This window comes from Talpa occidentalis, unplaced genomic scaffold (genome assembly GCF_014898055.3).
Source record: "Talpa occidentalis isolate TD23 unplaced genomic scaffold, MPIMG_talOcc4v2.1 talOcc4.9, whole genome shotgun sequence".
NCBI classification, from domain to species: domain Eukaryota; kingdom Metazoa; phylum Chordata; class Mammalia; order Eulipotyphla; family Talpidae; genus Talpa; species Talpa occidentalis.
This window is the reverse complement of record NW_023605305.1, coordinates 58,139,758-58,152,064: the sequence shown is the minus strand read 5'-3', so window position 1 is coordinate 58,152,064 and position 12,307 is coordinate 58,139,758. Positions and strand designations below refer to the sequence as shown.

Sequence of the window (12,307 nt, the reverse complement as noted above, 5' to 3'; positions counted from 1 at the left end):
ATGCTGAGCTTGTTTCCATTTCTGTTAAGTGAAAATAACATTACCTACCTTAGAGGGTTGTTTTGCATTCAAACTCTTAGATGAAATCATACATGTAAAATATATGGCATATACCATTCAGTAAATATTAGTGCCTGAGAAGAGGGAGAGACAAAATCCATGCTCCCCCACTTTTCAGAAAACAAAAGTTTCTGTCAGAATCATGTAAAAATTATAAAATTTTCTCAGGTTAGAAGGCAGAAAACAGCATCTCTGGTGACCATATTTGTTCTAGTCCATTATGTCCCTGCTTCTTTCTCCTTCCCAACTCCTCGTCAATTATCTCTTCTGCCTGGCAGTGCTTCAGAAGGATAGCATGAAGAAACATTTCTTTGTGAAATGGCTCCTGACATGTTTAGGCTGCCATGTTCCCCCATCCTTTCCTTCCAAAGTGCTCTGTATCTTTCTCCTTTAGCACCTGTGCTGTGGAAATTGCGCTGTTGATGGAGAGTGACCAGGGCAGGGCCACTTTGGAAGCCAGTGTTCTCTATACTTAGCATGACACCTGGCAACTAGTAGGCACTCAATTTGTGTGTTGAATGATGCATACTCGCCCTCTTTCTCCACTTAATAGTAGGATAAATGTGAAGGCCATTGATTTTAGGAAAAATAAAATGTAGGTGCTGAGTTCTATTAAGGCACATTCTAATGTAGAGATTGTGCTTCTATTTTGGGAATTCTAAGGGTATAATCATAGAACAGTGATTAAAAACTGAAAGTATAAATGACTATCATGAATATCTTATGCAAATCCTTAAGTTTAACACATGTTTTTGGTTAGTATTAATAGGAACCTATTGTCATTATAAGCAGCTCATAAATATTCATGAAAACAATCATTTGGTTTGGTGTTTATTCTTTTAAATTTTTTTTATTTTTTACATCATTGTTCATTTTAAACAATATTTGCTTCCCCCACTCCCTCAGGTGTAGTCTCTATAGAATTTCCTTCACCAATGCACTTTGCCTGTCTTTTGGCTAGTCATGTAAATGCTTTATTTCTGCAAAGACATGGGAAGAATATGACTCTAGAATCTAATCAGAAGTTTTTATTTATTTTCCCTGGAGAAATAGTGAAATATAGAACATCAGAAAGCAAAGCAAGCTGTTGTTTTGAACAACACAAACCCATAAAGCTATTTCTACATTATCCACTATAGCTAAAGATTGCTTATGTAGTATTGGAAAAATCTATTCCAATAGTAAAAGTTTTGACAATGAGCAGGTTATCTAAATGAAAATTATTAATTTTAAAGAAACTTTACATTCTGTGTGGCTCTAAGTAAGAATATTGGTCTTGTCTATACATAGGAACAGGCATTAATATTGTAAAACACTTACTGTATGCTGGGCATTCTTCCTTCATTTTCCAGTGTAATACTGGCCACTTTGTGGAGTGGACACTTGTACCTCTATGTGTAAGGACTCAAAAGTGTAACTCAAAGTGTAATCCCCAATAATATCCATCAGCCTCCTTTGAAGCTATAGCAAATGAGCTACGCCACAGGTCAAAGCACTTTCCTTATTGTGAAAACACAACTTCAAGACAAGATCCCTGATTTTCCCTTTCAACTGGATCTTCACACCTAAAATTCTCTACAGAAATTCTGGAAAAGTGAAGGCAAATATCTGCAGTTTTCTAATTAGGCATAAAGCGATTAACTTGCCTGAAGTTATTGATAAATATGTAATTGTATTTGAAAACTAAAACTAAATTATTTTCTACTGACTATTAAAAGCTTAAGTTTTTCAGGTAAATGTAAAAATATTACCAACCCAACTGCAAGTACAAATTAAGCATAAACCTTTTGGGGAAAAGTTTTATAATTTTTTTGGTCGCTTTTAAATCCTATTATTAATGTTAGTTCCTTATCATGCAGTTAACTATGAAGTTAACATCGGGATGCATATATGTTTCAAGTTAGATAATGTGCAATTAGCATGCAGTTAACATAGGGATGTATGTATATTTTAAGTTAGTTTTTTTCATTTCCTTCAGACAAATATCCAGAAATGGAAAAATAAAATGTAGGTGCTGAGTTCTATTAAGGCGCATTATAATGTAGAGATTGTGGTTCTGTTTTGGGACTCCTAAGGGTATAATCATAGACATTTGCTAGAATTTTTGAGGAACTGCCATATTCTTTTCCATGTGACTGTACCAATTTAAACACCCACCAACAGTACACAAGGGTTCCCTTTTCTCCACATCCTTACCAACACTTTTTATTTCTTGTATTTCTTATAATAGCCATTTTGACAGGTGTGAAGTGATATGTCTTGGTTATTTTGATTAGCATTTCCCTGATAATTAGTGATGTTGAACATCTTTTCATGTACTTGTTGGCTATCTGTATGTCTTTGAGAAAATATCTTTTCAGATCCTCTGAAAATGGAGTTTTCTTATAATTGAATTACATGCATTCTTTATGTATTTTTCAGCAGTGAATAATATATTTACTTGCTATTTTCAAATTTTGTTTATTGAGGTAAAATAGGTTTACATCATTGTATCTTTGGAAGCTTAGATTTAAACCTATACAAATGTATAATTTCACCCCATGCCTACCAACACTTCACCAATTCTCTTCTAACATTATGTTTTGGATAGGAACCACTTACCAGATATATGGTCTATGGTCTTTGCCTTATGATTTCCTTTGCTGTGCAAAAGGCTTTTAGTTTGATGTATTCTACTCTTTTATTTTTTTAAAGATATATTTATGTATACAAGAGCTGGGGTACAGACCAGAGATGCGGGGAGTGAGAGGATTCACCAGAGACAGAGTGGGGAACAGAACAGGCAGACTCACTGAAATATACACTGCTGAAGGGAGCAACAGGCGAGTCAGGAGAGGTCTGCTGTGCCATGTGGGTAGCTCCCTGGCTGGCCGGGGATCAAACTCGTGCTGCAGAGGCTGCAGACAGCTACACAGTGCGGTGCTTAACCACTTGAGCCACCAGGGAGGCCCTAATTCTACCTTTTTAATTTCATGTTTGTTGCTTTTGGTGTCCTATTCAAAAAGTAATTTGCCAAGACTGATGTCAAGAAGCTTACTGTTAGAATTTCTTCTAGGAGTTTTATGGGTTCAAGTCCTACATTTAGAATCTATAATCATTTTCATTTAATTTTTGTATATGATGTAAAAATAACTCTCTTGCATGTGGCTGTTCTGTTTTCCCAACCCTATTTATTAAAGAGTCCCTTCCCTTCTGTATTCTTGGCTCCCTTATTGTAAATCAATTGCCCATGTATATGTGGATTTATTCCTTGGCTCTCTATTCTGTTCTGTTGATCTGTGTGTCTGTTTTTACACTAATATCATACTGTTTTGATTATAATTGCTTTGTAGTATTGTTGGAAATCAGGGTGTGTGATGCCTTCAGTGGTGTTCTTTTTCACAATTGCTTTTACTACTTGGGTTCTTTTGCGGTTCTAAAACTTTGTGATTCTAAAACTTTGCTGCATTTGTAAAATATACTCTGGACTTGGCTATACTGTCATTTTAATTAAGAAGTTAGTATATATTATTTCTAAGTTCCTCTGGTGTCTCATTTTGTAAGTATATATTTTAATTGACAGTATGTGATGTTGTTTTAGCATATTTGATTCCCTTTTTACCAGTTATGTAGAAAACATTCATGCTGAGTACATTAGTTTATATGCTTATGTTATTCTTCAGGGTAATTGGACTGGAACATTGCTTCTATAAGTTTACATAATGATATACTTAATGTCTTTTTGAGGAATGCTAGCTTTTTTCTTCCTCAAAGACTAAGCTTTGAGCGCCATCTTGTGGTTAAAGAGAGAATTAGCACTGGGAAAGACATTGTAAATAATCTCTTTTAAAATATGGCCATGTTAGAAATATATAGACAAAGGGAAACGTCTTTGGGAAAAAAAATTCCGCTGAGCAATTATGGAACCTATGCTTGTATGTTTTTAGAGACATGGCGTTCAGTACGTCACATAGCATTCAAATAGCTCTAATCCTCCTTAATTCTAGCTTAAATCTAATACCTTGTCATGTTCAACCATACCACATTTCTCTCATTCACTCAACAGGTTTTTACTGTGTGACTTTTAGTTTGTCACAAAACTTACAGAAAATGACAAATTACCTCCCTTTTATAAAAGTGTACAGGAAAAAAATGTTTTGTTTTGGTTTTTTGTTTGTTTGTCTTGTTTTGATTCCTTAGAGCTGAAATTCAAATATAGGCCTGCCAGGTGCTACAGCCAATGCTTCCCCCCAACCCCCCCCCCCCCCCCATTAAATCAAACGTCAGCTCAGAGTCTGGGAACTTTGGGAAAGCTGAATAGGGGTAAAATTCAAAGGATGCTATTATGACTGAAAAGTAAGTATTTCTGCTTGTCCTTGGAAGCAACACAAATAAGGCTTTTCTGTTTAGTGGAATTCTTTATGTCTCAAAAAACAGCTATTATGTCTTTTTCTCATGTTCCCTTAAGTTTTTCTTTTTCAAAATTAAAATTCAAAGTATATTTAATTCTTTAACTGTTTTATGAATTCCATAATCGTTTTAAAACTAATTTGGCAGTCTTTTACTTGTCTTTACAATTTGGGGTTATATTTACTCCTCCATTTGTGCACGTGCTTCACCCACTCTCCACCATCCTCCTGTGCTCATGACCTATCCCTTTCCTTCCTATCTCCCCCAGTTCTTTCTGGTAACCAGTACATCTTTCATTGAGTCTAAGATTTATTTTTGCTGTGCTTTGCCAGTATGTATTTTTTTTTGTTATTTATATTCCACAGTAAGTGAAACCATCTGATCTTCTACTTTCTGACTTATTTCACTTACTACAAACACCTTGTGACCCATCCATTTTGTCCCAAAGTTCACTATTTCATCTTTTTTAATAGTTCAGCAGTATTTCATTGAGTTTATATTCCACAATTTCTTTATCCAATGGTCTGTCATGGGGCACTTAGCTTGGTTCCATGACTTGGCTATTGTGGAAAGTGCTGCTATGAACACTGTAATCTTTGTTTCCGGAACTCTTATGAATATAATTCATTTCATCAATTTCTCTCTCAAAATGTAGCCCCTATTTTACCGTGAATTTCTGGTTGTAACACAGAATCTGATGGAGTCGCCTTTCTTATAAGCACTGTGACTTAAACATGCTTCCCTCTCATCTCTTTAAAAAGAGGGGCTTTGGCAGTCAAAACATATAAAGAACTTTTTTTTTTTTTTTTCATAAGAGAATTGCTCCTTTGGTTCTGGTTCCAGATGACACTCTTTTGAGTGGTCTGTCTCTTTTCTCTCCTTTCCGCCTGCCCTCTCCCTCAACAACCTGCTGCTTCTCTACCCTCTTTTTAACCTGTTTCATCTGAAAAAAGGAGTGGAAGGAAGCCCAAATGTTTCCTTAGAACACGGTACAAAAAATCCAATTATAAGATGAAGAAAGATTGTTTTATGTCTCTTATTATGCACATAAAGCTACTTTTCAAAAATATATAGCAATTGATAGTGCCACCAAAATTATGTGCAAATTTAAAATAAACCAAAAAAAGAAAAATAGAGCAAAAACAAAAAAACAAACAAGTAGTGCATTCTTTCATTTTACTTTTTATTAATTATGTCATCTTTTTTTAGTTATTTAAATTGTATGTCTTTATTTAGTGACAGTAAACATTTTTACCTTTATAAGTTATGTTTACCTTTATAATTTATGTTTTACCTGTACAATTTCAAGTGATTGAAAGAAAAAGGAAATCAGTACTTAGTTTTTTTGTAGATAAAGATTTATTAGTGGGGGGAGGGAAGTATAAATCAAGCTATGTTGTTTTCTAAAGTCATGTTTGCCCTGAGGAAAATAAGCTTCTAATCATTTTTTAGAACTCACAAAAAGCTCACAGAGGACTCAAAAAAGTTTATGCTAGTTTGAATGACAAAGTCTCTTAATTTAAGAGACATTGGATAGAGATTTCACAAAGGTTATAACTTAGTATTTGGGGCTCAACCCCCAAAGGTTGTTGTGGGCCCATAACAAAGCTTAAACACAATCTTGAAGATATCAAACTGATTACAAGATACTAAATTGCATACTGGAACAATGGAGAGCCATGTTTAAAGGAACATAACAAATTTCAACTTCATACAACATAATAGTTACAGTATCTAACATCCTATCAAAAATAACCAGTCATGCAAATAAGCAGGAAAATATAATCCATAACTAAAAGAAAAATCCATCAATATAAATAGATCTATAAATGACTTTTATATAGATCTATAAGTAGATCTTTAAGATCTCAAAGCAACTATTATACATCTTATAAAATATATTCTAGGACATAAAGAAAACCATAAATATGATGAAGAAAGATGGAGGACAGACAAAAGACCAATGTAATATCTGGAGATAAAAATAGATTTAAAATAGTTTACATATATATATTATATGGAAAGAATATCAAGTTAGATATTGAAGAAGAAAAGATCCATAAACTTGAAAATGTAGGAATATAAACTTGAAAATAAGTAAAGCGAAAAAAGACTGAAAAAAATGCCAGTCTCAGCTGTGGGACATTATCATGTGGTGAAAGATAAATGTAACTGGTGTTCCAAAAAAGAATTGACAGGGGAAAAAATGTGAAGAAATAATTATGGCTAAAGCTTTCCCAATTTAGATGAAAGCTATAAATTCAGAGAATTGGAAGCCCAATAAATTCCAAGAGACAGAAAATAAATAAACGAAGCCAACGCACATCATAATCTAATAGCTGTAACTCAGTGATAAAGAGAAAAATCTTAAAAGCAACAAGAGTTTTTAAAAAAAACACATATTTCTTATAAAGAAAAAAAGATAATAACCAATAATTGATGTCACAAGTCCTGCAAACCAAAAAAAAATAATGGAAGAAAATTGCAAAGTGCTGGAAAGAAATTGTTAATATAGAATTTTGCATTCAATAAAAAATATCTCTCTAAAATGCAGATAAAATTCTTTCCAGAACAATACATTTGACCACATAGATGAAATGAACGAACTTCTTGAAAAATAGCATTTACCAAAGCTCATTTGAAAAGAAATAGATAATCTGAATAATCCCATGGCTAACAAGGAAACTGAGTAAATAGCTATATGCCTTAACAAAAAGACAACTCCAAGCCCATATGGCTTCAATGAAGAACTTTTCCAGTTATTTAAGGAAAAATAATGCCCAAATACACAAACTCCTTCAGAAAAAAGAACAGAAAGGAATACTTCCCAGAACATGTTATAAATTCTGCATTACCTCAATAACAAAACCAAAAACAGTACAATAAAAAAAAAACTTGATCAATATATTTCGTATACATAGATGCCAAAATTTTAGCAAATTGAATCCAAATATACATGGCTATATATTTTAAACATTTGAGTCAATGATTTTTGGGAGTATTAACTCAAGGTTACATTCCTGTTATAAACCCAAGTTGGTCACAATTATTGTAATTAATATTTATGGTAATTATACATGACCAAGTAGGTTCTATTATGCCAGAATAGAACCTTTAAAGGTTCTTAAAGGTTCTATTATGCCAGAATAGAACCTTTATTTAACATTGAAAAATTAAGTAAAAATGTGAAATAGAATAAGCAATGTAAAAATAGAATATGAAAGGAGAATCATGATCCTCTCAATAGGTGAGCAAAATGTCAATACCAGCTCCCGAATAAAATAATAACTCTCAGTAAATTAAGAGTACGGAAGTATTTCCCCAATCTCATAAAGTGCATCTATGAAAAACTATATCCAACTTACATAATAGTATAAGACAATGTTTTGCGTGAGGCAATAATGTCAATTCTCACCAGTCCCATGCAATATTTTGTTAGAGGTTTTATTTTTATTTATCATAACATCACTACTGCTATATCATGATTTTCATTATTTCATTATTTTCACTCAGTTTTTAACCTCTGTGAGGTCAGGGACCTACCCTGCCTTGTTTTTCCTATGTCATTAGGTCCTAGAGCAGTACCATGCACAAAATAGGTGCTCTGAATATTTGTCAAATGAATAAACTTTTCTATAGTACTGTGTCAGCAAGGTACACTTGTGGGACAGAAGCAATTCTATGCAACTTCATTTTCCCTAATAAGTAATATTTTTACCAAAAGTTTTCTTGTCTTTAATATGTTCCAAAGCTTAGTGACCCCCAAATAAATTCTTGTAAAATTTATTATTTCCATTATGAATTCTTTCTCTAAGAAAATGCTGAGACAGCTTGACTTGGGTTCATCAGCGTCTCCTACACTGTGGTGCTTTTTTCCCAAGATAAGTCTTGAAATTTTCTGATGTAATTGTTTCCCTTTGTAGATGATTGAATAATGTTCCCCCAAATTTCATGTCCACCTAGAACCTCAGAATGTGACCCTATTTTGAAATAAGATGTTTGCAGATGTAATTAGTTAAGAGGAGATTATGTTGGAGTCAAGTGGACTCTATACCCAATGACTGCTATCCTTTTAAGATGAGGAGAGGACACAGGTACTCACGGGAAAGAAGGTCACATAATGACAGAGGTAGAGATTGGACAGAAGCAGCTACAAGCCAAGGAACCCAAGGATCACTGTGAGTTGAGTCAGCAGGAGCCAGAAAATCAATACAAAGTAAAAATCAAAATCAACAAGCAACTATAAACCAGAGACACACTACAGGAGGTGGGGGGCCTGGGGGGTAGAAGGGGCGGGGAGAGGAAGGACTAGAGTCAAAATAAGGGGGGGGTGCAATTGTATGGGGAATATAACCATAATGAAAATGCATACGTTGTGCAAAGATGAAAAATGAAGTAAGAATTATATAAAATAAAGTGTTAAAAAAAAAAAAAGGGCAAGGAGGTATTCTTCCCTAGAGCCTCCAGAGGGAGCATGACCACAACAACACTTGCTTCTAGATTTTAGCTTCCAGAACAGTGGGGGAATAAATTTCTGTTAAGTCACCATGTGTGAGGTAATTTACTATGGTGATCCTCCGAAATGAATGCAACTTGCTGTGCCACGTGCTGCTCTATTACTCTTATAGTATTAATCTTACACTGTATGTGTTTACTTTCCTAATTATTCTGTTGGAAAACACATCCTGGAATAATAATATTACCACCACATTTGTCAAATTCAGTATGGCATCATTTTCAAAGCCCATTGCTCTGTTATGTCTGTCTCACTTGATGTGTTTGCCCTATTTTTCTCTAATGTTGTAATTCCCAAAATTCATTTGGAAAATTGGATAATATCTGCTCTTTCTTGTTGTAGGTATGCTGTTGTCATGGCTCGGCTTACTAGAGAAAAAAATAGGTATCACAAAAACAATGATCCAACTGAAGGAAAACATCACTTCCCAACTCCAAGTAATTAAGTTCAGTCTGTTTGTTTTGCTTTATTTTCAAAACGAATATAAGAATAATATTTAAGTTTTTTTCAATTCAATTAAGTTTAAATAAGTGGGAAGAACTTTTCCGTAATGATAGTGTTGAGTCCATTATGTCATTCAATACTGCCCTACCTCTGACTTTCCTCTTATGTGAGATTAAGACATTCCCCTGCTGCTTATACTAGTTTGAATTGGACTCTGTATTTCTTGTAACCAAAATTCATCCTTATGAATTCAGAAAGGCCCAAACATGGTTAGAATGAACTGGAGTAGTCCATCATTTCTCTCCAGCGAAAGACAAAACTTAGTTTTAAATTAATGAAAATGAGAGATTAATATTAAAATACAAAAATAAAAACTCACATAGGATAATGGCAGCTTTTGAACCCAAATCTCTCTACAAATCCTTCTAGAAACTAAGAGAACTCTCATAACCCTTGTCTATAGCACAACTAGAAGACAATGAATATTACATAGTTCATATGATGTGTCCCTAGGGAAATAAACATGAATTTGTCCTGGAACCCATACTAGACAATGAATTAGGTGGCAGCTATAAAGAAAGGAGGAGTGTGTGATGGGGTTGTAGAGGTGACAACATAAATAGCACCAGCGAGGGTTCATCCCTAGAAAGCAAGATCACTACACTGAATGGAAGATACTGAGAAATTTAGATTCTGTATCTACATTCTCCTTTTTAAAATGTAATAATTTGCACCCCCGCCCCCACCCCATGACACAGTGGTTGAGTGCTGGGCTACGAAGCTGCTTGCAGCCTCTGCAGCGCCCGTTTGATCCCTGGCCGCCAGCAAGGGTCCCACATGGTGTGCAGACCTCTCCTGCCGTGCCCTCTGCTCCCCTCAGCAGTGTATTTTGTCAGTCTGCCTGTTCTGCTCCCCGCTCTGGCTCTGGTGAATTCTCTCACCCTCCTGCGCTTCTGACTGTACCCAATGCTTGTATAAATAAATCTTTTACAAAAAAATGTAATAATTTGGGGCCTCTCTGGTGGCACAAGGGGTTAAGCACCACACTATGAAGCAATCTACGGCCTCTGCAGCACAAGTTCGATCCCTGGCCAGCCAGGGAGAAACCCACATGATGCAGCAGACCTCTCCTGTCTTGCCCGCTGCGCCCCTCAGCAGTGTATTTCAGTCAGTCTGCCTGTTCTGTTCCCCACTCTGTCTCTGGTGGCTCCTCTCACCCCCCATGTCTCTGGCCTATTCCCCAGCTCTTGTATGCATAAATAAATCTTTAAAAATATGAAAAAAAAATTTAAATGTAATAATTTTAATTATTTAATTGTTTCTAAGGAAAGATGGAAGCCTCTTTGCAATAATTATAAGGGTTTCCTAACCTGGCCTCAGCCTAAGTAGCCAGCTTCACTGAATTCATTGTGCACTATAACAATGATCTAGAATTCTATATATCTAAAATCAATGCTTGTTATTAGCTGGATGTCTTGGGCAAGTTACTGTAAGTCACTACATCTTGATTTCCTCATCTATAAAACAAGGATAATAATACCTGCCCATCTTAAGGGTTGTGTCTGAGTTAAATAAGTGTTAAATAATAATATACATGTAGTACAACAGCTGCCACAGTGTAAATTCTCATGTCAACTTGTGAGAGTACTCAAGTCCTCTGTATGTCTGTGTCCTCACTCAAAAGTGCTCCACCTCCTTTCTTTATCCATCTCTGTTTATCAGACTGCTCTTTCAAAGTCCAAGTCTGGTTTCACTTAGACATGGTTATTCTGTCCTGTGCTGCTTTTCCTTTATATGTAAACTGGCACCTAGCAGACACTTAGTAAATCTATGTTAAATGAATTAACTGACAAAGCACAAAAAGATTGGCCAAAATGGAAAGAATGTATCATAACAAAAAACATTAATTGCAAAATGTGAAATTTAGAAATTTTAAAGGGTTTCTTGCTTTCACAAAAATGATTATAGGTGTTTTGCTACAAATATAGCATCATTTCTATTTCTATTGTTTTCTCTTCATGTCTTTTAAGTTTCTGTTTTCTTATTTCCAATTCTAGTTCACTTTTCTCCTAATTCACAAAGTGAAACAGAAATTGTCACAAAGATTTATGAATCAGATGCAGATTGGAAGAATGACCAATTAACAGATTTTGAAGAATCATGGGAAGAAGAAGTTGCTGATCTGGTTGCCTGGAGCAAAACTCTTAACACAGATGGTTTACAAGATTAGGTCTAATGCCCTAAGCTTTTGTGTATTTATTACAACCCCAACCACAGTCAGCCTCATGGAACAACTCTGAAAGACTTTGAAAACTTAGGTCCCACTTTTTCTAGGTTGGCCTCATCCCTTCACTGTTAGTACAAATTAGAAATATAAGTACAGATAAGTGAATATGTTGCTATGAATTTTTTTAAGCTCTGCTGTTTAGAAACTAAATTATCCAAATTATGGGGTGTTCATTATAGTATTCCAATCAATGGTATTATACCCACAGTTGTTAGCCAACTAGAGGAAAGTTTTTGTAGGCAGAACCTGGGTCAGGAAGAGGCTGGGATTAGAGGGGAGTACTCAGGAGCTTTGGAGGCTGATTCCCAAGTGGGGGATCTATACATTTATTTCTATAGATCCCAAGGGGGGAATCTATACATTTATTTCTATCTGTCTGGTTGAGAGCCTTGTTCCCTCCTTTTGAAAGGATGAGCTGTCACCAATCCACTAATGTTCCCTTGCTGTATTCTCCAAGAATACATGCTCTGTTTTCTTTTCAGCCTTAAGAATCCATCTTCTCATATTCTCGTGTCTTTTCTTCTCCTCGTCTTTTTGCCGTATACCCTTAAAATATGCTTGTCTCTCCTAAATGCCTCCATCTTTGACCCTGCATTTTTATTTCCCTCAAC

General features: G+C 35.0%; 1 protein-coding gene across 7 annotated transcripts in view; it reads left to right on the top strand.

Moving 5' to 3' along the window:
* Positions 1-11,980, top strand: part of UBE2U (ubiquitin conjugating enzyme E2 U) — a 49,884-nt gene extending 37,904 nt beyond the window's left edge. The window contains exons 6-7 of one of the 7 annotated variants that reach the window (XM_037498712.2): positions 9,308-9,402; positions 11,467-11,980. In XM_037498712.2, coding sequence (XP_037354609.1) covers positions 9,308-9,402; positions 11,467-11,639 — 268 coding nt within the window. In that variant the 3' untranslated portion in view covers positions 11,640-11,980. Of the gene's footprint in view, positions 1-8,526; positions 8,620-9,307; positions 9,411-11,466 lie in introns of those variants that run through there. The other 6 variants (XM_037498704.2, XM_037498703.2, XM_037498707.2 and 3 more) reach the window with 6 other exon arrangements.
* Positions 11,981-12,307: the final 327 nt, after the last annotated feature.